Source organism: Lissotriton helveticus, chromosome 4_1 (assembly GCF_964261635.1).
Source record: "Lissotriton helveticus chromosome 4_1, aLisHel1.1, whole genome shotgun sequence".
Classification (NCBI taxonomy): domain Eukaryota; kingdom Metazoa; phylum Chordata; class Amphibia; order Caudata; family Salamandridae; genus Lissotriton; species Lissotriton helveticus.
The window spans coordinates 306,245,449-306,271,575 of NC_136063.1; the positions used below are offsets into that span (position 1 = coordinate 306,245,449).

General features: G+C 45.2%; 1 protein-coding gene across 3 annotated transcripts in view; it reads left to right on the plus strand.

Annotated features, from left to right (window-relative positions):
• LOC144828554 (methylmalonyl-CoA mutase, mitochondrial-like) overlaps positions 1 to 26,127 on the plus strand; it is a 268,618-nt gene that overhangs the window by 67,782 nt on the left and 174,709 nt on the right. For all 3 annotated transcript variants that reach the window (XM_078686829.1, XM_078686831.1, XM_078686830.1), the window contains exon 4: positions 16,376 to 16,533. In XM_078686829.1, coding sequence (XP_078542955.1) covers positions 16,376 to 16,533 — 158 coding nt within the window. The remainder of the gene's footprint in view (positions 1 to 16,375; positions 16,534 to 26,127) is intronic.

Consider the following 26,127-nt stretch of genomic DNA (forward strand, 5'->3'; position numbering starts at 1 on the left):
TCAAATGGTTGATGTACGTTAAAAAGACATTGACTGAGATCGGGCACCCGGAGTACTTCCAAAAACCAGAAACTATGGTACCTGTCCCTAGAAGAACCTTGAAAAAATTGGTACTGGACGACCTGAATTAGGGCCATCACTTTCTCCATGTTGAGACTTTTGTTCTGTAGCTCTTGCATTGTGTCTTCCGTGGACAAGAGGCGAGTTTCCATTTCAGTGATTCTGTTCGCTTGCCGATCTAGTTTGGCCGACATGTGCTCCATGTGAGGGTTGAGATGATGGATTTTACCATCTATTGATAGCAAACTTGTTGCACGGCCACTAGTGTGGCAGCAAGTGTATCCAGGCTTGTACCTTGCTCTTTCATAGCTGGGGCCACCTCGCCTGCGGCACAAGTTGTTTTTCGCTATTCGAATGTCGGCTTTGGTTGGGCTTTGTCTGTCTTCCCCATTTGACTCTGCTAGTCTGCTGTACTCACCCTTAGGTCTGCCGTGCTAGGCTGTCCCAGACGGCCGGGTCGCGGCCACACGTGGTATGATGGCTGAGTCAGCTACTGCTCCGTACTTTGGCAGCCCCGGGTTGTCCCACTGTGGCTTAGGTCTTGTCCTCTAGGGTGTGATGGCAGTTAGGCACAGTGTGGTGGTTTTAGCTGTGTTTCTGCACCCCTGAATGGCCTGTCGTGGCTGTCTCGGGCTGGCCAAGTGGGGTAACTGGGATGGCAGCACGTCCGCGACGGCTCCAGCAGTGCGCCGCTCCTGTGCACTGGTGTGGTGGTTAGCAATGGGCCCCCCAACTATGGCCTCTCGCGTGATGTCCACGGCCCTTACTCCTTACCTCTCTTGCTTGAGTAGGCCTCTATTCAGATGGTGCACAGTTCTGGCAGCCTGCCTCTCCCCAGCTGCGGCTGGCTTTATTGACGAGTATCGCGAGGGAGCGTGCAACTACAGTCCCCGGCGTCCTCTTCCTACTTGCCCAAACTGGCTGTCCCTGCGGGCCTTCTATGGCATGTCTGGCCTGATTTGCGTGGACACCCAGAGCTGTGTCAGCGCCTCCCGTATTATACCAGCAGCTAATTTTTAACAGCCATGGCATTCTGGTGATCGTAGGGGTCTTCGCTGCTGCCGGGCCATCGCGATCCCACTTTCCCTACCCTCGAGAGGGTGCGGCGTGCTTTTTGGTGGGCCGGCGGGCCTGGGGTCTCCAAGTCCGGTCCGTTAACGCTGTGCCATCTCCCAGCCGCTGTTGCGCAATAAGCAGCCCGGCCAGGCCCCACAGCAGGACCGAGTTGGTGTAGTGGAGGCGACTGGCTCTCACAGCCCGAGGAGTGGTGGCAGGCCGTCTATGACATATCAGGCTCGTCTTTGGGGCTTGGGTCGAGCAATCACTAGACGCTGGGTCGGGCCCCCTGCAGTACGCTGGTGAGGACTTGCAGCCGATTAATGCCCACAGGCGCCCATGGGAATCGATGTAGTGGCTGGGCAGCGCCCGGGGGCACTCTCCGCGAACTCAGGGATATGCAGCACACTGCTTACTTGATCCGGCGTGGTTAGGCCCTAGTCCGTGGTCGCGGTGCTGCCTCCCAGTCTCCGGCTCTCCGCACACCGCTTTGTAAAGCTTCGCTGTAGGGCCGTACCGCCCGCTCCCTGGGCTCCCTTGCTGGCGCGGTGGTGGCTACCGGCTACCTCAGTCCGAGGTTCTGCACCCCCGCTGCCGTTATTGCAGGTCGGCCGCCATTTGCCTGACCTTGCCTGGAACGGTGAGCATTACGGAGTCGCTATGGGCTCTCCGTCGGCACTGTTCATTCCTCCTGTGCCTTCGGTCTTAGCAATAAGATAGCACTCGGTTTCACTTTATGTAACTGGCGATTGCAAAGGATTATGATGGATGGTTTGCTCACAGCTGGCCGAGCTTCACTAAAGTGCGGCCATCTTGCCGTGGGCTCTCTAGCGCCCCCTCCCGAAATGCTTCCTATTGATCTTTGTAGTATTTAGTTTTGCTGTGAGATTAAAGTACTTTCTTTTAATAAAAGATTAGCACTAGGTTAGACAATATGTTATTATGTCTGTTGGTTGACTTATGGAGCCTGAGCTCTTGCGCCCCCCCCCCCACATTACCTCCTTGAGAAACTTTTTACTGCTAGCACTTGCTATCCGTTGAGTCAAGAGTGGAAAGGAAGATATTGGCCCAGTTTGTTGAGTTCTAATAGGACGGACCCCAGGATACCACTTGCACATGACCTTAAACACCTCGTTTGGTGCCCTGTGGCCTCCCGAATAGGCTTAACAACTTACCCCTCCTCAGTGTCTGCAGGGTAGACCGCGTCAATCAGGTTGGCAGATTTTCACCACTGCACATCACTTTATTATTTCTTTCCTAACAAGTCCTTAATCCATTGTGCCAGCTTGGGGGCTGTCCTGTTCGCCCAGTACATGGCCACTCGCCTCTTGGCCATTAACAGCGCTAAGGCTGTGAATTTATGCATTCTTCCTTTCAGGTTCGGGAGTAGGCCCAACAGGCAGGCATGCAGGCTGCATTGTATCATAGTCTCTATCATATTGTTTACACTACTGACCACTTCCACCCAGAAATGTCTTATTCGAGCACTCTCCTTCGCTAAATGCATGAAGTCTGCGCCTTCGCTCCCACATCTTCGGCATGCATTACTTTCTATGATTCCATATCTATGTAATCTAGCAAGTGTTTAGCACATTTGCTGTATATGTGTAAAATGTATTATATGCAGGTTACAATTGGACATTAGCATCTCTGTCTGATTACAACTCATCCATTTCTCCTGTGTCAGCTGAGGGTGCAACTGTGCATTCCATTGCTCTTGAGCTTAGCTTGGTTCTAGTGCCTTTGTGTACCGTTTGATAACTAATTCACACAGCGTGGGGGCTGCTAGCAGCGCTTGCAGTGTATTTAGTGTGGTTAATTCCTCTGGAAATGTGAGGTACAGTTCCCTCATAGCCACTTTGATATGTAAATATGAATATTGGTGTGGTGTTTTGTATGTAAAGTAGATATTCAGCTGTGAGGAATCGCCCTTCTGAGAACATATCACTCATCCTCTCTACACCCACCTGTTTTATGATATTGAGAGCTCCCTGATTGAACCCCTCATCTTAACCTCCTATTCACTGGAGGTGAGAGTCCATGGGAGGGTAGGGAGAGGAAGAATGGCGGGGGGAGTAGGAGAAAGGTAATTGGAGGACAACGAAAGTATACATCCTACTATCTGGAGTTAATGGACTGAACAGCAGACTGGAATTAAATAATTATTCAAGACAACTCCGGAACTGTGGGACATGTACACTTCTCTAACTCTAGGTGCCCTAGGTCTGCACACTGCTCACCCATGCCAAAAGCTGGCCCTGGATACCCACAAGCATTTTGGTTTGTCGATGGCTTCATACATTTCTATAGCAACCCCCTTCAGACACCGCTCCTTAACCATGATTACTTGAGGGAAAGTCTTCACCAGGTGGCCACACATACGTGTCGAAAGTGCAGTATGTTCTCTTGGTCATCAGCAATGGCTCTGCTGCCATGGAAGTGGCCCCAGGCACTGCCATTGGTTTTCTAGTTGGTGCTATGTTGCCCGTGATTTAGAATCGATCAATTCACCAACATTTACTTGATCATTTTGGACATAGTTTTATAGCACATGGGTCTAATGTACCTTACATAGGAAAGAACTCTGTGCAGCACTAGATCAAATATAAATATGATGTAACCAGAGAGTAAGCAAAAAAGAGTGCAGACATGTCCAATGAAAGTTTTGCATAAGAAAAGGTACGTTTTTGGGGAGAAATTTAGAAAGAAATTTATTGACAAACATCAATAGAAAAATTGTTCTGGTGACCCGCTGAGAGGGCAGGATGAACAAATGATGCGGAAGGGCAGCACATTATTAATGTTAGGATGGTCAGATAGGGCATTAAGGTTCATAAAGTGACAGTGAGAGCGAGGGGGTATATAAAGATAACATACAAATATTTGAAAAGTATTACTTTGGTGAGAGGGATCCATTGGACCTAGGGAAGGAATAAGTTGAGCAGTGGAATTATGAACGTTACGAAAAATGGAAGTAAATTATGAAGCAAATCCAAGAGAGTGTAGCAATAGTAAAGACATGAATGGATGAAATGAATGTTTCTATATTCAACACAAATAAATGAGATGTGTTTGACAAAGGTTTAAAGTTTGAGCTGGCCTATTGATAAATAAAGAGAAAGATAGCAGGAAAGAATGGAACTGGTAACAATGACAAAATAGATTAAGAAAGGATTATTTGATAGAGAAGAGGAAAGAAAGACCTGGGTCTAATTGTGGAAGGGTTGACAGACAGAACATTTGACTGGACAAGAGGCTTAAGTATGTAAAGAGAATGGAAAGGAAATTAGATGATCGGTGACTCACCTGTACAGAGATGATCTTGAAACTGAAGAGAATTTATGCAATAAGCAAGGCAAACTAGAGAAACATAGAACTGACCTCCGTGGGCAGTTGATGGAAATAAGGTGGACAATAAACAGAGGCGTATAGCTTGGTCTGTAAGACTGGGGGGAATGTGAGATTCAGATTTTCAAACAAGCTGGCAAATAATGTTAAACTACATTATTCAAAAGCAGGGTGTATGAGAGGGGCCCAGGGGGAGTGGAAAGGGACAGGGCTGTGGATTGGTAGGAATATTAAGTGAGATCATTTTGTTGTTGTTGTAAAATAACGTTTTTTTAGGACTTTCAAAACAGAGAGTGTGTGCGCTTTTTTCTGTGTGTATGTAAACATTCCGGGTGAAATCCCACAAACACCTTGCCAGACCTGACTGATAGCCCCGGCACCCAACTATTTAAAAGAAAATAGATTTATTGGGGGCGGGGGGGGGCTGTAACACACCAACCCTCTAACTCCCCCACCCCCCTGAAGCTACGCCCCAAACACAACACTGAAGTTTTCTCTGTTTCGATTTCATCTGTGGAAAAGTAAATTTTGCCATGTTCTGTGTCCCTACGTGTTCCCCATCTTATGTTATATGTGCATGATCGATATGCATATGTATTTCCCCCTGATCGATTAAAGACGCAATTATAGTTGTGTCCAACTTTAGTATGCCAGTTTACAGTTCTCGTGAAAGCTACGAGTATTAGGCCTATGTAAACCTACGTTGCCACGTTTTTCAGTGAGCACGTTAATTTATTGAAAAGTCCCCGTTTCTAGGCCTCAAAAGGGCCCGGACACCAGATTCAGCTCCTGTCTCCTGAAACCTCTCTGAGGAGCGATACAGCCCCCACCTGCATCCCTGACCCTTCACTTACTTCCTGCCTCACAGTGCCCGGCTCGGCCTGGCTCTGCCTCCCAGTCTGCCAAGAGTATGTTATGTTTCTAGTTATCAGTCCAGCCCTCCTTCTCTGCCTTCCTAAGCTACTGAATCGCATCAATAGTTTCCGTCATGGTCTAGCCTTTATGTCTCCCTGTAAGAGAAATACTGTATTAATATTCATAGAATATTCCTCGCACACACAATACATGTAGAATAATGCATGCACCAGTCTTAGAGTCAAGTAGCCTTTACCCTGATAACTTTTGGATTCTATCAACATGTTCTCTAAACATCAGATACCAGATAGGTTTTAGGTACATGTCGCTCTGACTCCGCAGACTTTAGTCTCCTCTTCTAGCGCAGAAGTCATAGCCCCCAGTTCTCCCTAGTAACACGTCATTGCCAGTTTGCGCGCACCACTAGGTTAGAGGTCCCAGCTCCTCAGGTAGCCCCCTCCATGTTTCCGCCCCATTCATGACATATTCTGTTACGTTTACACCACATGTCTATGTATACGCCCTGTACACGCCTCTTGTTACACCCATTTTATGCCTTATCTTTCGCGACTGCTACGAACCCCGCCCACTGCTACGCCTACTGTATTGAATGTAATGCACTTGTTTTAGTATATATATGTTATGCACTGTTATTAAAGGGAGCGCTCATCCAGATCCTGCCCCCGGCAGCTGCCATCCTTTTCCCGTGCAGGTTGTCCTGTTCCTGTCCCTTATGCTTTATTAAAACCTGCAAACTCCAGCTACCTCGAATCTTGACTCTTATTTATTGAGCTACCCGTTTATTGATTATTCTGAAAAATAGAACCGGTATTTAATTATTTATTTACCACATAATGGCGCCCGAATAGGGACTTGCCCTTTCCCCACGCGCCGGCGAAGCCACGCAGGCCCCCTGACCCTCTGCAGCCGTGACGGAACCATACCGTGCACGTGCAGATATTTCTGCTTCAAGTATCCCTCAGGCCCACGGAGGAGACGGAGGTTGCGGTCCAGCATCCAGACGAGGCGGTGGAGGAACGCGGCGAATCCCGACCAGAGCCCAAGCCGAGAGTCCAAGGTCCGAGGTATCCGGAGGCCCACCCGTAACTGAAGTCCGAAGTTCGTAGTCCGTCGTTGTAGCAGTCCAGTCCAGTCCGAGGCCTTCCGTTCTTGCTGCCCGGTGAGTACCGTTGCTGGGGTAGTATCTAGACAGGGTCAATTAATTTGTCTCTGGTCCGTGGGTTTGGGTACGCAAATCCAACACGAAGTGTCCACCTAGGTGGATGCGGGTCCTGACGTGTCTCTTTTTGAGACCGGTATGTTTCGTACTGTTTCAGCAGTGCATCTAGTAATTCTAGTAAGTTCTGTTCTCGAGAAATTCATGTGTTTCTGTTCTCAGTATTCCAGGTAATGTTTCTGTCCGAACTGTTATTTTTAATGTCATTCAATGTGTATTCAATGTCGTGGTATGAATGATTTGTTTTTTCAGCCATTATTGTGTTTATCGTATATTGTATTGTGTCTAGACTTTAGTCTAAATCATGCCTCTGTTCTCTAAGTTACGTCAGTTAAAAACCAGAAAAGGGCTGCTCGAGGAAGCAGTCCCTGTCCCGCCTAGGGACAGTCCAGGTCATTTTATGTATCATAAGCATGGCTTAAGTGCCATAATATATCTAGATTTATGGTCTGATTATACCAGACATCTCGAAAAGAAATATAGATGGCCTGTATCAGGCACATGGGATGCCGAGTGCATCATGCGAGTAGAAGAAGCATTATGGAAAAAGAAAGCCAGACAGTCACAGAAAGATGCCATCGAGTTATGGCGCAAAGAATCTCATAAAAGAACCGAAAAAGAATTCCGAAAAGCAGAATTAAGTAGAGAATCCACAGAAAGAGCCCAAGAAAGGGAATTAATCGAAATAGGTGAACGAGTTAAAGCCGAACAGTCAGACAGACAGAGGAATGCCCTTATTAAGGGTATGTACCCTCTTCTTGCCGAGGGCTTGCCAAAAGCAACCCCAGAGGCATCCAGTAATTTTCCGCCACCACTAGTTCCGATTAAGCTACGTCATAAACCGACCGCAGCTGATATTTTTCTCTCGTCCTATTTGGACGACACAGTCCCAGAATATGCAAATTCTGTTCCTCCAGCCACCGGGGCACCCGTTACGGTACCCCCGGTCCAGCCCACAGTACAAGTACCCGCTACATCAGTCACTCTCCCAGCCCGTACAGTACACACCGACGATTCCGGTCTAGGAGCCGCGGGGGGAGGTTCTCCTCGTACCCCGCCTCCACACAGACGTATGACGCTACATGAGCTAGCGGTACAGCGTACACCCAAATTTCAGTCCGTTGCAGATATCAAGCGAGCACTTACCGAATGCCGTTATGATCCAGTCCCAGGCGATGATGATATGGTCTTGTATTCGTTGCGTGTAAGAAGGGTGACCGAGTATTTGGACACCCTGCCTAATATGAAAGGTTATCTAGACAGAATATATCATTTCATCCGTACAGGAAGAGATCCAGAAAGTATTGGCGACACCATGGTCCAAAGAAAAGTCGAGATTCAGCTCATGATTTTAAAGTTTCTAATTAACTGTTTAATAAGAGAACAAGATTATCCAGGAAAAGATCCAGAAGAAATGAAAGTCCTGACCAGGTGGAGTGACCATATAGCCGAGGGAAGACACAAGACACTAGCTAGTATAGAGAGTATGTACAAGAAAATCCGTAAAGAAATAATAAAGTTACACGAGAAACGAGAAGCAACACAAGCAACCGAGAAAGAAAATGACTCTTCTACTGAAGAGGTAGACGACGAGAATCCTTCCAGAATAGCGTATGTAGGTAGAACTAGACTTTCCGACCGACATTCACGTCTAGACTACAAGAAAACTGTTCCTTCTCCAGTACCAGAACAATGTTCTCTAGAACAAGTATTCCAGGCTACAGATAAAATCCTGAAATCACGAATAGGTTATAGTGAACTTAGTACCATGCATGAACAAGAACTAGCCCGATCAGCAGTCCGATGGACTACTGATTCTACCACTTTTCCAGACGAAATAGTGGCACAAATGTTTCTGAAACTGCCCCCAGCCGAGCAGCGACTGGTGGGTATGTATATGATCCAGCACCTCATTACACTATATGAGGGTCAGCATTCAGATCCAGGTCCGTTACATGATGTATTAAACGAGTTACTACAGTATAGATGGAAAGGTCTAGGTACCGATTTAATTAGTATCATTCTAGAACAGCGCCACAAATACCGAACGTTTCTGAATCCGCATTTTGTTCATGTCTCACCCCCCGAAAGTAAACCATTCTACATAGAGAGACAGCATCCGTTACGAGAAGTACATCCAGTTTGGACAACGGGTGGTGATTTAGAACGAGTATTTGTTTACACCCCGATTACAAAGATGGAACTCTTAGAGATGAAGAAGTTAATTCCCTGTCACGACAAAGATCCAGCAGGGTTCCACCGTGAATTAAAAGACATGCTCCGTATGGGAGAATACACGTATCCCGATATCATTAAAATGTTAAAGGTCCTGTTGCCTGCGGGCGTATATGAAAAGCTCAAGGAAAAAGAATGGGAGGTGGGAGAGAAAAAGATAGATTGGACAGCTCTAGAAGCTGAAGATAAAACACGTGTACCAGGTACCGGTCTAGGAGAAAAATGTAAAGAATTGCCCGAACTATTAATACAAGTTTTGCCAAGATTACTAGCCACGAAAAAGGAAGACTGGGATGCCATCTCAGCCTGTAAACAGAAACCAGACGAAGAAACTAGTGATTTTTATTCTAGATTCGAGAAATGTTTTATTATTAACAGTGGTCTGAAGACAAGTAGCGAGTCATACCCTCATCTTTTTGTTACTAAACTAGTCGAGAATTCAAGTCCACAAGTTAAAAATCGAGTTTTGAAAGTCGAAAGTACCTGGCAAGCTAATACTCCGTCCCAAATGCTTCAGATGCTCCAGTATCACCAGAACAGAATCAGGGAAGAGCAAGATCACGAAAGGAGACGTATGAAAGACACGAAAATGAAAGTATTAGTTGCACAATCTGTTCCACAAGACAGTCAGAAGAGGGGTCCGAATCAAGCCAGTCATCCTGCAGTTCCTGTTAAAGGGACCTGCAATTACTGTAAACAGCCAGGTCATTTTATAAACGAGTGTGCAGTTCTGAAACACAACATAGCTACTGGTAAGACTAAAGAGAGACCACGTCCGCCTAGACAAGAACAAGTTACACAGACTTCCCAGTTACCACAGAATGCACAACAGACAGTTACAGTACCGCAGCCTATAGCTGCAACACAGCATGTTACACAGCAGATGCACCAGTATGCACAGTCCGAGTATCCAGAGTACCAGCAGTATTCATGAAACAGCCTAGAGAGGGAGGTAGGCTTGCCTCTCATCGAGATACCTGTAGATCAAGAGGGTCCCTATGTTCACAGTCAAGTATTAGGGAAAGACAGAAAGTTTTTGATTGATACAGGGGCAAGTAGGACTACTATCAGTCATGACGAGGTTCCAGGGGCTCCGCTCTCAGGCTCAAGAAATGTTTCCCTTGGATTTTCAGGAAAGCCAATTGTTAACGAGATTTCAAAACCAGTTTCTCTAGAAGTAGGTCCATTGTCCCGAACTACTGATTTGTTACTTACAAAGTCCTGTCCAGAAAATTTGTTAGGCATCAAGACATTAAAAGAATTAGGTGCAGTTATTTGCTGCTCCCCAGAAGGAATCCGATTGTTTTTAAGAGACTTTAAAGGTCACTATGTATTACGTGATTTTGATCCAAGATTACTGAATGTCCCGCAGCATCTATGGGCCCAAGGTCCAACTGATGTAGGTTGTATGAACATCTCACCCCATCGTGTGACCCTGAAGCCAGGTATAGTTTTGCCACGAATCCGACAGTACAAATTGCCACCTGAGGCTGTAGCAGCCTTATCCAAAATTATTGACAAGCTTATTGTTCAAGGAGTGGTTGTAGAAACTGACTCCAATGTATGTAATTCTCCTATCATTCCAGTCATGAAACGTACTGATCCAAACGCACCTCCAGTATATCGATTAGTGATTGACCTTCGAGAACTTAATAAATGTATCATACCTCAGTACCCGGTAGTCCCAGATATTTCTTCCCTATTGACAGCCATTGATTCTGAAGCTACATTTTTCACTGTCATTGACCTCAAGAATGCATTTTTCAGTGTCCCCATTCATCCAGACAGCCAGTACCTTTTCGGTTTCTGTTTAAATGGAAGGAGCTATAAATTCACACGAGCTCCTCAAGGTTTCACAGAAAGTCCTAGTATTTATAGTCAAGCACTCAAGAGACAACTAGACAATATTCACATGCCAACTGACACTGCCCTGCTCCAGTATGTCGATGATCTACTGATCACAGCCCGTTCTGAACGTGACTGCGAACGTGCGTCACTTACGGTCCTGTATTTCCTAGCCGAGATGGGGCACAAGGTGTCCCCTTCGAAGCTCCAATTCTGTGTCCAGCAAGTGGTCTACTTAGGACACTTACTGTCCAAGAGGGGTAGGCAGTTGACACCTGACCGTATCCAGTTAATAGCGAGTCTTCCACAGCCCAAGACCCAGAAGGAGGTACGAGCTTTTATTGGCCTCACTTCTTATTGCAGACAATGGATTCCTCAGTATGCATTTCTAGCCAAGCCACTGATACAGTTAACGACACAGGAGGCAGCCGTATCGACTGTCCTCCCTTGGACCCAGGAACATACACTTGTTTTTAATGAATTAAAGAAAGCCTTATGTCAAGCACCTGTTCTGGCTACACCGAACTACAGTAAGCCTTTTACACTCTTTGTTACAGAACGTGATGGTACAGCATTATCTGTTCTCACACAAGATCAAGCCGGACAGTACAAGCCCTGTGCTTATTTTTCGAGCACATTAGATCCAGTAGCCCAGGCTTTGCCTGCGTGCCTCAAGTCAGTTGCAGCCACAGCTCTAGCTATCAGACAAAGTGATTCCATAGTGTTAGGACACTCCCTGACAGTACAAGTTCCACACTCCGTGGAAGTTCTTTTAAATCGAACACAGACTCAGCACTTGACAATTGCATGTTTAACAGGTTATGAATTGACACTGTTCCAGCCACACATAGAAATCAGACGCTGCAACGTTCTAAACCCTGCTACACTGTTACCGTCAGTTACTTCAAATCCTGCCACACATGACTGTGTGGAAGTAGTTAACACTATGACAAAGCCAAGACAAGACTTGGCAGATATTCCATTATCTGATCCCGACCTGACACTTTATGTGGATGGTTCATGTATGAGAACGAGTACAGGAGAACTAGTAGCCGCGTATGCAGTGACTACTGAAACTGAAGTTATAGAGACACACCGTATTGACACCTTGTCTGCTCAAGCAGCAGAGCTAGTTGCTCTGACCCAAGCCTGCATACGTGCCAAGAACCTGAAAGTAAACATATATACAGATTCACGTTATGCATTCGGAGTCGTACACGACTTTGGAGTGCTCTGGCAAGAAAGAGGTTTCATGACTTCTCATGGAACCAAGATTCAGCATGGTCTCCTTATTCAAGCTCTGTTAGATGCAATACATTTACCGACAGCTATCGGTATTATGAAGTGCAAAGCACATACGAAAGTCACTGATATCATTTCCCAAGGTAACGATCTAGCAGATCGAACAGCCAAGCTCACAGCTCAGACTCCAGACATTCCAGTTAACATAACACTGACACACACTCCAGATCAGACTACTTGTATGACAGTTAAGGACCCTACACAAGATGTCATAGACATACAGTTACATGCTACTTCCGAAGAAATCAAGAAATGGTCCGAACAAGGAGGGGTCCAGACAGATCAGGGATGGGTGACGAAGGGAAAAGCCACATGGTTTCTCCCCGACTCTATGGTTCAAGTCATTATCAATACCGCACATAGTCCTGCACATTTAGGAGAAAAAGCTATGTTAGACAGTATCCAGAACCTTTGGTTCAACAAGCATTTACGAGCTGCAGCCAAGCAGAAAGTCCGTACTTGTATGATATGTTGTCAGTTCAATCCAGGTAAAAGTGTCCCGGTGGAACAAGGCGGATTCCAACCTCCTGACCACCCTTTTGAAGTCCTCCAGATGGATTACATTCAGATGGAGCGATGTCGAGGTTTCAAGTATGTCCTCGTAGCTGTATGCGCTTTGTCCAGGTGGACAGAAGCATATCCAGTTCCAGATTACACAGCTGCGACCACTGCCAAGCAGTTGGTTCGTGAATTCTTTCCCCGCTATGGACTCCCTAGGGTCGTGTATTCAGACAACGGCCAGCCATTCTCATCTGAGTTAATGAAACATGTTTCCCTTCTGTTAGGGTACCAGTGGAAGTTCCATTGTGTGCGCCATCCTGAAGCAGCCGGTCTCGTAGAGAGACATAATCAAACTCTGAAAATCCGACTTGCCAAAGTTTGTAAAGAGAAAGGTGTAGACTGGCTAGTAGCTCTGCCAGTCGCTTTATTTTATATGCGCATGGTTGCACATTCTAGATCAGGTCTGTCTCCGTATGAGGTCGTATTCGGCCGCCCCCCAAATATGTGGGGTACACCTAGACCCCGAAGTATTACAGACGTTTCCAGTAATATGCTGACAGATTACCTAGCTTCCTTGATGTCTGCCCTACACTCTTGTCGTTCACAGGTTGCCGCTGCATTTCCAGACAATACCGAGGTGAAACCGCATGAAATCGTTCCAGGAAACCTTGTACTTGTCCGGAACTTTGATCGTTCAAGTCCGCTGGAGCCTCGTTGGAAAGAGCCACGACTTGTCCTTCTGACCACCCGCACGGCCGTGAAGTTGGAGGGCCGCAAAGGCTGGGTACATATGTCCCACATCAAGAAATTCCATGGATTGCGTATAAAAACATTTGTCAAGAACATTTCTAAGGACTGCCTAAAAACAGACTCTGAATCGAAAGTTCCCCTGTTAGAGGAAACTCCGCAGCAGGAGTATAAAAAGAAACTCAGGTCTAGTAAAATAAGTCAGCCAGTTTAATTGTCTAAGTCCCCCTCGGGTGAAACGGTTAGACAGGTTTCTGACATGTATGAGATAGACCCCCATAGTGAGAGAGTTAGTCAAAACTCTATCAAATGTATCATTATTCTATGTTTTCTTATGTTTTTGAGTTTAATGGTTACCTGCACAAGTTATGCATTACATTTATGTTTTCCAATTTCTCATGTAAATAAGTCTTCTAATGCTACAGTAGAGCACACATTTAGTGATCTGCCTCCTCACGAGCTATCCTATCGTCTTGCTATGCGTAATAACACGTTTATTAGAATGCTACACTATTCACACCAGACCAGCAATGCCACTAATTGTTGGGTGTGTGGTCGACTCCCCCCTTTCCAGACACCGAAGGGAGTTCTGCCACTTTTTCCTTATCCATTTTCACATAATGGCTCGTGTGGAGCATGGTCCACGTTAACGTCATCCTCAACTGACATGTCCCTTCTGAATGGCACATGTTTCCCAGACAAGCAAGGTCTCCCCCATAGAACAGGGTTAGATCTAGAAAATGAAGTGTATGATTTAGGTAATTATTCTTCGAATTTCATGGTCCTGAATGTTCAGTCCGATACTACTCCAGATCTACCTGCTATTTCAGTACTGCCAGTCAAAGGCGAATTATGTGTCAGAAAGAATGGTTCCGCACATGTAGGACATAGTGATTGTGCTACTATTGTCAAGTATAGTGACAGTGGGAAATCTATTTTCAAAACCTCACGTCATTCTTATTTTGTTTGTGGTCAGACCGCATATGTTCGTCTGCCCCTTGATTGGGATGGAACTTGTTACATTGCCTTCCTATTGCCACCAGTTTTTTTAGCCCCATCTGATTATCATAGAAACACACATCTAGTACACATTAGACATAGAAGGGAGATCGAGTCCCCAATTGTCGATCAAACTGAAACTGCTCTAGAACAGTATACAGACTTCAATAACGGTTTCTTCTTCTTTATAGGACCTATCCAGAATAGTAAGTTAATACGTAGATTAACCAGAACCCTTGAAGCAGTAGTGAATGAGACTACTTCTGCTCTAGGTAACTTAACTGAAGAGCAATCTGCTATGAGATTTGTCGTGCTCCAAAATCGTCTCGTTCTTGACGTCATACTGGCCGATAGAGGAGGAGCATGTAGAGTCATCGGATCTAGTTGCTGCATTTTCATTCCTAATAACGCGCCATCTGTTTATTCAGCTATAACCAAACTTCATAAAATTGCCCATCAGTTACACCAGAATCCAGGCACCTGGACATGGTCCGGTTGGCTCTGGAGTATTATATCTGCCTGGGGATGGAAAGTATTGTCATTCCTAGGTATAGCAGTAATGATCATTTTCAGTTGCTGCCTCTGTTTACAATGTGGCCCTGCGATTTGCGGCATTTGTGCTACATCCTGTATTTCAAGTCCTAGTCCTAAGTCCCGTTCCAGGACAATTCGAGACGAGCAAATGATACTGTATGAAATGATAGATGGTATCATGAATATTGATGTTTCCTGATGGAAACGTAGTGACAAGGAGGGAATGTGGAAAAGTAAATTTTGCCATGTTCTGTGTCCCTACGTGTTCCCCATCTTATGTTATATGTGCATGATCGATATGCATATGTATTTCCCCCTGATCGATTAAAGACGCAATTATAGTGTGTCCAACTTTAGTATGCCAGTTTCCAGTTCTCGTGAAAGCTACGAGTATTAGGCCTATGTAAACCTACGTTGCCACGTTTTTCAGTGAGCACGTTAATTTATTGAAAAGTCCCCGTTTCTAGGCCTCAAAAGGGCCCGGACACCAGATTCAGCTCCTGTCTCCTGAAACCTCTCTGAGGAGCGATACAGCCCCCACCTGCATCCCTGACCCTTCACTTACTTCCTGCCTCACAGTGCCCGGCTCGGCCTGGCTCTGCCTCCCAGTCTGCCAAGAGTATGTTATGTTTCTAGTTATCAGTCCAGCCCTCCTTCTCTGCCTTCCTAAGCTACTGAATCGCATCAATAGTTTCCGTCATGGTCTAGCCTTTATGTCTCCCTGTAAGAGAAATACTGTATTAATATTCATAGAATATTCCTCGCACACACAATACATGTAGAATAATGCATGCACCAGTCTTAGAGTCAAGTAGCCTTTACCCTGATAACTTTTGGATTCTATCAACATGTTCTCTAAACATCAGATACCAGATAGGTTTTAGGTACATGTCGCTCTGACTCCGCAGACTTTAGTCTCCTCTTCTAGCGCAGAAGTCATAGCCCCCAGTTCTCCCTAGTAACACGTCATTGCCAGTTTGCGCGCACCACTAGGTTAGAGGTCCCAGCTCCTCAGGTAGCCCCTTCCATGTTTCCGCCCCATTCATGACATATTCTGTTACGTTTACACCACATGTCTATGTATACGCCCTGTACACGCCTCTTGTTACACCCATTTTATGCCTTATCTTTCGCGACTGCTACGAACCCCGCCCACTGCTACGCCTACTGTATTGAAGGTAATGCACTTGTTTTAGTATATATATGTTATGCACTGTTAATAAAGGGAGCGCTCATCCAGATCCTGCCCCCGGCAGCTGCCATCCTTTTCCCGTGCAGGTTGTCCTGTTCCTGTCCCTTATGCTTTATTAAAACCTGCAAACTCCAGCTACCTCGAATCTTGACTCTTATTTATTGAGCTACCCGTTTATTGATTATTCTGAAAAATAGAACTGGTATTTAATTATTTATTTACCACACATCAACGCCTCCGTTGCTTTCATAAGCCTGAAAAATATATTTTATTCTTTTTTGTTGAAATGTCTAACTCTTATGAGTTTTTTTTATTTCGGGTAGTATGCTGCTTGCATGTTTTCATGTTTATTAGTAGTAATTCTTGAAAACATACTTCACATTTAGCATGCGATAGATGACTTATTTTCAATGTAATGCTTTTGCCAATAACGACATGTTCACTCTGGCCTGTTTTCCTTACAGTACATGCCAAAGTTTAACTCGATTTCAATTAGTGGGTACCACATGCAAGAGGCTGGGGCTGATGCCGTCTTGGAGCTTGCCTACACTGTAGCAGATGGCTTGGAGTACTGCAGGACTGGACTAGAGGCCGGCCTCACCATTGATGAGTTTGCACCCAGGCAAGTAGTAGGAAGATATTTGTAACTCTAAGGCCTCCCGTCTGCACATGAGAGCTTTCTGGCGCTCTGGTTAGCAGGACTGCGTTGAAAATAGAAAATACATTATTGCACCTGAAAGATATAATTTAAAGTTCAGCACCCACTCGTTAAAATTGCAGCCTGGTCCATTACCATTGGGCTTGTATCTGAGAACACTGAAATTGTAGTAATTGCAAAAGCTTAGTGAAAGAAAGTCTGTCCCTGTGTAGAAAAGCTCCGTGCTCGTGAGCTCTCTCTGCCATGGGTTTGACCACTTCTATTCTTCTGAGGGCATCTCTTTCATAAGAGGTCAGTAAACATTAAATTGCATCTAACACACCCACATTGCCCTGCATCAGAACCACATAAGGGGCAAAGTGTACTGCCACCCGGCAGCCCAGCAAAACGAAGTTCACAGCAGTGCCCGGCCACAAACCCATTTGAATCTTGCTCCAAAAAGATTCATAACCGGAACTAGCCTACAATCAACCAGAGTTTGTAAAGTGTGCTTACTCACCCGTGAGGGTCTCAAGGTGCTGAAGGGGTGGGGGTTTTCTGATCATCTGGGCGTTGGGGTTCAGTTGAAGAACAGGTTTTCAGCTCCTTCCACAATTGGGTCAGCGACAGGCTTGCCAACATACTCCAAAAACGAATCCATTACTAAACAGTAGACCAGTTTATCCAACCTTGCCAGCCACTTTCCAGCATGACTCACCTCTGAACGTAACCAAATACAATGGTAACATACCCTAGCAAATGTCATTGAATGGCTGTAAATGATCAAGGGGTGGCATTTACATGAAAAAGGCAGAAGCTTTACTGGTGTTCCCAGAAATACAGCCTCTTTATTCACTTGCAGGTAAATATGTTTTTGATAAAATGAGATCACAAACTAACAACAGAATACAAGTAAAACTCATAAACAGTAATTTGATTTGATTGAAAGTTATTTATAGAGTAAGAATCTAGCCCAAAGGATAGTGGAGCACTGAAGCTAGGACCAGGATATGTCGCCAGTATTTGAGGCTACAGAAACATACAGGAATGTTCACAATCTGAAAGGAGGACAGTAAGTGTTTGCAGATAAAGAGGACTTCAGAAGCATGGCATGATTGTGGATTGGAACTTTGGAACTAAAAAAACCCTTTAGCACGGGAGGAGGAGCATGCATAGGTAGGTTTGGAGACTTTTACAAATTTGTATCCGTTTTGAGCAGGCCAGAGATTTAAAGCGAGGATCTTTAAATATTTCCATCCATAATAGAGACAGTCTTTTGGTGTGTACTTCATTTGTCAGGGTTTTGGATTCTCTCCACCACATTGTTGCATAAATCGCAAATATATGTTGACAAATGAGCAGAGACAATCATTACATGTGAGACCCTGGCTGAAGAATGAACTAATTCAACCTTAAGTTGATGGGCTTTACAAGAAATTATTGTGGAGGCTTCAGAGGCTTCAGACAGTGACTACAGGTTTCCGCCTCAGTGTCCCTTAATTACTGCCAGCAGACCACATCCCACAACAGACTGATGTGGCTCCTCTAAAGAGTCAGTCTGAATTTCACCCTCATTGTCCTGTTAAATTACAAACTCATCATAACATAGACATGGACTGCTTTCATTCTTTTAGCAATATTTCTGAAGTCTGACAGACTTCCTTAAGTATTTCAAATCGTACCTAGCCACTGCATTATCCATGTCTTCAGGCAATCAACCATGATGATAGTAAATTGCATACATACTTCATGGACAAGCTTTCTTTCTGTATACTTCTCAACCAAACCCTTTCATCGTCAGAAAAACCCAAGAAAATATATCAAGATAAAACGGACAGCAGAAGCCTATATTTTCTTCATATTTAAACCACCATCCACCACTGACCATATCCACCACTTACTAAACTCCCTCCTGCTGTCCATCTCTGCAGTTTCTACCTCTTCATGTTTTCTAGCCTGCTCACAGGAAGTGCAGATGAAGTCTCCAATCTGAATGACCTAGCCTGTCGAGTCTCTAACCACTGATGAGTCCAATTCCACATTGCAAAATGTTTGCAACATTTCCACTAGCAAGACGTAACCTGATGTAAAGTATGATCCACTTACATGTTATATGTTACAAGCGCTCTACCTTCAAATAGGTCCATGTAACTTAAACCCTTTATGAAGGAGAAAATACCCTTCTCGGTGTCAAAGTCTCGGCCTACCTAGACAAACTCCAGTTCCATCCAATGTCTCCTCCTGCTTCTATGCCTTATGTCATATATTTAACATTCAGCGACCTAGTTATTGAAAAATACTCGGCTAATGGATTTAAATGTGCTGCCTCGCATTTTAATGGATGGTTCCTGATGGAGTTGACACAGGAAGAACTGATGGGGAGTTCAGATAATACGGTGGGTCTTCGAATTTGATGGCAATATGTGCATACAAAAGAGGTGCATTTGAGGTTAAATATAAATTGAATAGAGACATATAAGGATAGTTCATTAGATACGCAGGGCCTGTGGTTGTGCCATGCAATCCTGTAATAAACATGTTCCAGAGATGAATAGCATCCGGAGCACTCTGATCTAGCAGAAGTACAAGGTATTGTGTTCCAAAAGACTTAGACACCTTGGAAAAAGCACTCACTCAGATGCCGTTTACTAATTCCAGTACATTAACAGAGACCTTGAAAATCTGCAGTGGAGATTGCGTGCTATTCATGCCTTTATATGCTGCACCAATCACCCTGTTTGATGAAGTAAGTTTTCACGAGGGCATGAGGTTGTTGATTGTTAAGTGATTGTTACTAAGAAGTTGTCTGAAGGCATTCCCTCCTACCCTTGCCTCCCCGGATATGCGCCTAGGCTATCGTCAAGACAGTGGTTCTTAACCTGTGGTCCTGGGACCCCTTTGGGGTCCAGGAGGCCTACCCAGGGTGTCCATGGCTGTAGTACAAAATCAAATAATAGTAAAATTAATAGATTGAAATGATTTAAGTAGATAAATAAAGAAGAACCATTGAAAATGTAAAACTTTTCTATATTTCATTGTGAATTAAGCAAAATATTCAATAGTTGAGCATTTGTTTTGTATATGCTTGTTTTTGTATTGTTATGTATTGCTTTGAGGTTCATATCATAAACATTGCTTAACCCGGGGATCCCTGGCTTACACTATTGACTCAGTGGGGGTCCCCAGATTCCAGGAATCGGTTAGTGGGGGTCCACAGAAGTCAAAAGGTTAAGAACCAGTGGTGTGATGGACATAGATCATAACTTAATTTATGTTATGTTTTTGTAGCGGTGGAGAAAACAAATGAATTATATATTACTATGTCCTAGATATAAGCTGCATTTGCATCTCACCTAAAACTCAATAAAAGCATTGAGACAAAGTGGGGGCTATGGCATTCAAAAAGATATCGCCTAAACTCACCTCTCCTTCCACTTTTATATGCTATTCACCTAACCACCTTACCCACATTCAGAATCACCCTGTGTAGAAAATTGGGTTACTGGCTGAGGGGGGCAAACCCCTACTCAAGCAGCAACAACAGTTCTTGTCTGCGTGAAACACAAACAAACCCCAAATTAACCTGTGCTTAATCCTCTGAAAGCTTGGCACAAAAGCAGTCAGGCTTAACTCAGTAACACCGTGTCAAGTATTTATGCAGCACGTCAAATAGTAATAAAGTGAAAACACAACAGAAGAAAAATCCCGCACAAATTTAGAAAAATAGAGTAAAATGTATTAAATTATGTGCAAAACAGCAAAAATCCAATTAGTAGAAACGGAGATATGGAATTTTAAAGGCTTGGTGAAAATCAAGTGCCAAGGAGCAAAAAGCGCTGACTGCAGCTATTTGGTTGCAGTAGATTGGGTCCAGGTCACAGGTTCAGGCCGTCATGATGGAGCATGAGCCAGGACTTAGTTTAGTCTACTGAGAAGTACCTTGTGGGCTTCGGCATTGGGATGCGCCTTGAGTCGATAAGCACATGCCTGCATAGAGGGGCCATCTAGATGCATCGCGCAGCAGAAGAGTCTATGACTGTAAACGAAGAGCTACAATACAAGGTCCAGCATCGTTGTTGAGGAAGCCTGATGGGGCTTGTGGAGACTTGCACTGCGATGCGTTGGAGCAGGGGACGAGAGGCACCGCGCTGGGCCTGTGTCGTAAAGGTCTGTGTCAGCATCGTAGAAGCCGCCGGTGCTTGCTAAGGCTTGCAATGAGATGTGTCCGCATCGAAGACAAACTGCAACATGCTAGGATGTGTTGCACTGCATCGAGGTGTGTGCAGGTGTGTTGATGTCAAAGTAGCTTGTTCCGTCCCTATGGTTCCAACATGGGTCCAGCTAACTGACCCTTGGAGATTTACTGGAGTTCTGGGTCCACACAGGCAAAATGGATTCTGCATGGTAGCTTACTGCAACAGAAGAGTCCTGGTGCAGCAACAGCTGGCCTCGGCATCAACGCAGTCCTTGGTCAGCAAGGCAGGCTTCACAGCTGGACAGTCCGTTTTTAGGTCTCGGACTAGGCAGCGCATGCGCTGTCTCGTCAGAGGGATGCTGTATACACAATAGTGGGGGAAGCTCCGCCCACTTTCCGCCTATCTTTGTGATTGACTGCAATCGTAAATGCTGCATGCTGATTGGTTTTTGTAAACTGAATCCTGCCTCATGACGACCATGTCGTCATTATTGTCCTTCCACAGCTATCAGCCCCTTTACCTTTTAAACTGTTTGTTTCCCTGCCTCCTCCCGTTCCCTTCCGCAGTCCGTGACTTCTCAAGCCAGCAGCACCCACCACCCCCTCCCGTTCGTGCCTTTTTTAAAGCGGCGCACTTCCGTTTAAAACGCAATAGGGCTCGCGTAAATACGAGTCCGATTGCATTTTAAATGCTTGTTTGGTGTGGGATTGGTGGGTGAATTAGCACTCCTTTTTCGTTGCAGCGCATGCGCTGCTTGTTTCTCTCTCATGCACGCGCAGGCACTAGCAGATGCTACTCAGCTGTAAACATGAGTGCTGTCAGCGGCCGTCCACACGCTCGTAAACTCTGGGAATTGGAACTGTGGTGGGCGAATCGTGCTGGGAGTGCGCCTGATGAGGGTACCTGGAGCAGGGAGGGGTGCTGGAGGATCTGTCCATTGGTGCATGGACTGGGAGAGGTTCTGGTTGTCCCAGTGCCTGGATTGGGTCTGGTGTCTCCACAGCGTATTCAAACCGAGCGCCAGCGCTCCCTCAGCAGAGGAGCTGCTTGGACGGGCCCTGTCTTTTTGCTTGAATGCCAAGTATTCCCGACGGTTGCAGGCGGCCCTGGGGGCGTCAGGGGGACTGCAGGGTTCTCCAAAAAAGGAGAGTGAAAAAGGAGAGTGACCAAGGCTTTCGGACAACTTTGTTTTCTTTCTGTTTTCACATTCACCCTTTCTGTCCCGTCTCTCCTGCCTTCACATTAAATGCCCCCTCCACTGATGCTCTTCTTTCTCCTTTAGTGCGCCCTTCTCTTCAGCAATGGCCAGTCTAGCGTCACCCACTCTTCCGTTCACCCTTGATGCCCCTTCTCTCGTGCATTCACTGTTCATGCACCCTCCACTGTGGCCCTTCTTTCTCTTCCGTTGATGCTTGCTGCCCCTCCTCTGATGCATTTACTATTAATGTACCCGGTTCTACAGCCCTTGCTCCCATTCCATTCACACTTGTCCTCTTGTCTCTCGTGCATTCACTATTCGTGCGCCTTCATCTGGAGCCCTTTGTTCTATTACACCCACACTTTATGTCCTCTCCTCTTGTGCATTCACTATTCATGCACCCTCCTCTGTGGCCCTTCTTTCTCTTCCGTTGACGCTTGGTGCCCCATCTCTTATGCATTATTGTACCCTCTTCTATAGCCCTTGGCTCCCTTGGTCTCCTCGCCTCTTGTGCATTCACTATTAATGCACCCTCCTATGTGGCCCTTCTTTCTCTTCTTGCACCGATCCCGTCAGGTGGACATGACCGGGCTGCTGCAGGAGTGCTGATTACTGACATCAATTTGAGCCCGATCTTCGCCGCAGCATGCAGACAAAGGATTATTTGTCTGCAATCTGAGAGATTATCGGATGGCTAACTAAAAGTATCTCGTCACGGAGACCATGAGCGTGAGACGGCAAGTGTGACCAGTTCGGATGCTAACTATATTTAATCGGGGGAAAGGAGGGGTTTGGCCCTGTGGGAAAGAGGGTAGGTCGGGCCTATTGAAGTACCATGAAAAAGGGGTTTTACCTATGCCTCTTATAAGCACAATTATGCACGCATTTAATGAATCATACAGAGAAAACCACATTAATTAGTGAACTCTGACAAAAATGTCATTCGCATTTAGGCTTTTATGCATTTAAATCTTTTCAAGAAACAAAGAAAGATACAAAGTCAACTGTACTTTGAGCAAACATAAATTTTGCTAGGGAAAAGCATAAAGACACATTGTATGCATGAATAAACACAAATGAATAAGTGCAAAGTGAATTACAAATGAACAAAAAGTATTTACAAAAGTGAAAAGTGTAACAGTATCATCCAGTCATATGCATCAATATTTTTAGAAAATAGCGTCTTATACATTCAATCAGAAATCCTGTCGCCGTTTAGTTATCAAGAAACCATTTCAAAAAAGTGCAGAAATGGGCAACCAAAACTCAATTAAGACAAAACATTGCTTTTTGCCGACGCGTTTCGAAATCCAATGTGTGAATCATCGGATTCTCATCAGGGCGAGGAGATATATCCGTCGATACTGTTTAGGGGGAACAAAAGGGGGAAGCGAATTTAGAGGGCTGAGCCTTACATAAATATTAAAAGAGCTTATTCCCAATAAATGCACCAGATGGGTGCAACATACCTCATGTGACCAAAGGTGTATGGTCCCAAAAAGTTATTTCAAAATCAGCTTTCAAAACTAGTCATCGGACACTGTGGATGTCGACCTGCAATGAAGCGACATAGCTGCATCAGTAAATGCTGTGTAGCTGCTGGGTTTTGCAGCTTTAGGGGCAAAGAGGGAAAATGTACATGGGTTCAATAGTTACCTTCGAATCCAGTGCGTTCAAGACTCGAGGTGCAAGCAGTTCAATTTCAATGGTCTGTCCCCAAAGTTATGCTACAAACAAAAATGGATGTCTATGTTTAGAAGACATGTAGCGTTTTTGAATATGAAATGCCCAGGGTGTTTGGAGGAAGGAGCTTACTTTTTTGCGCGGTTAGCTGAGAATTCCGTCAGGATTCCAATCTGTTAAAACATCCCGGCGGTAATGGTTGCTTCAAGGAATGGCAGAACAATGGCTCAGTGCCGGATTTAATCCTGCATGGGAATAGCGGAAAACGCATTACTCAGGGCCCTTCACGGAGGGTAAAGCATTTGTGTGCGCCTAGAGGAGAGCAAGACTCACCGGTGGTGCTTAATTTGCCGCGGTGTGATCCAAACAAAGGGGCAGGGAAGGCGGAACGCTACCGCGGTAACAACAGTAAAAGGACACCCAATGGTCACATGCAGCTGTCAGCCAATCAGGCGGATTTGGATGCTGTGATTCAGGCTGCTGGGAGTTGTGGGACTTGTAGTTTTCTGTGAAGTGGGACAGTGCGGGGAATTGGCACCACTCATATTCTGGTTACCTCACTCAGAACATTTAACCCATTGTTAACGCTATTAAACTTCATGATGAGATATGCCTCTTTGCGTAAAAGGGCTGCCTCAATGTCTTGCGAACAAACTTTAGGGTCCACCCATGTGAGGACCGTCCATTTAAAATCATTTTCTGCATGGTTTTTATTCAGGAAGTGTTCAACCATGGGTGCAGATGTAACCTTTTTCTTTAACCTGGATCGGTGTTGTGTGATCCGTACATTTACTGCTTGACTCGTTTTTCCTATGTACACTTTGTTGCAGGGACATACCACAGCGTAGATGACATTCTTGGTCCTGCAATTTGTAAACATGTTGTGTTTCCATCTGACCCCATCATGGTCAAATGTGTTGCCTTCCAGAGTGGTCGAACACGAAACACAGTTGCCACATCTGTGGTGCCCGCTTATTGGTTTGAGGTTCCACTGCGATATTAGGTCGCTTTTTTGTTTTGGAATGTAGCTGTCTGCCCTGATCAGATGTTGTCCAATGCTCCTGTTTTTGCGCATGGCGAAAATGGGTTTCTTAAGGGGATGTTCCAAATCCTCTAACAAATTCTCCCTTGGAGTGAATCTGGCGCGTTTTTTCGAATGTCATGAAAACTTCTTAAGCATTCGAAAAAACGCGCCAGATTCACTCCAAGGGAGAATCTGCTCCAGAAAAAAGAAAAAAATGAAACAAATGAATTGGTGTGTGTCACGACTTTTGGATCACACACAAATCAGTTCAAACGCATAATTCTGAAGAACTGGCATTTGTTAGAGGATTTGGAACATCCCCTTAAGAAACCCATTTTCGCCATGCGCAAAAACAGGAGCATTGGACAACATCTGATCAGGGCAGACAGCTACATTCCAAAACAAAAAAGCGACCTAATATCGCAGTGGAACCTCAAACCAATAAGCGGGCACCACAGATGTGGCAACTGTGTTTCGTGTTCGACCACTCTGGAAGGCAACACATTTGACCATGATGGGGTCAGATGGAAACACAACATGTTTACAAATTGCAGGACCAAGAATGTCATCTACGCTGTGGTATGTCCCTGCAACAAAGTGTACATAGGAAAAACGAGTCAAGCAGTAAATGTACGGATCACACAACACCGATCCAGGTTAAAGAAAAAGGTTACATCTGCACCCATGGTTGAACACTTCCTGAATAAAAACCATGCAGAAAATGATTTTAAATGGACGGTCCTCACATGGGTGGACCCTAAAGTTTGTTCGCAAGACATTGAGGCAGCCCTTTTACGCAAAGAGGCATATCTCATCATGAAGTTTAATAGCGTTAACAATGGGTTAAATGTTCTGAGTGAGGTAACCAGAATATGAGTGGTGCCAATTCCCCGCACTGTCCCACTTCACAGAAAACTACAAGTCCCACAACTCCCAGCAGCCTGAATCACAGCATCCAAATCCGCCTGATTGGCTGACAGCTGCATGTGACCATTGGGTGTCCTTTTACTGTTGTTACCGCGGTAGCGTTCCGCCTTCCCTGCCCCTTTGTTTGGATCACACCGCGGCAAATTAAGCACCACCGGTGAGTCTTGCTCTCCTCTAGGCGCACACAAATGCTTTACCCTCCGTGAAGGGCCCTGAGTAATGCGTTTTCCGCTATTCCCATGCAGGATTAAATCCGGCACTGAGCCATTGTTCTGCCATTCCTTGAAGCAACCATTACCGCCGGGATGTTTTAACAGATTGGAATCCTGACGGAATTCTCAGCTAACCGCGCAAAAAAGTAAGCTCCTTCCTCCAAACACCCTGGGCATTTCATATTCAAAAACGCTACATGTCTTCTAAACATAGACATCCATTTTTGTTTGTAGCATAACTTTGGGGACAGACCATTGAAATTGAACTGCTTGCACCTCGAGTCTTGAACGCACTGGATTCGAAGGTAACTATTGAACCCATGTACATTTTCCCTCTTT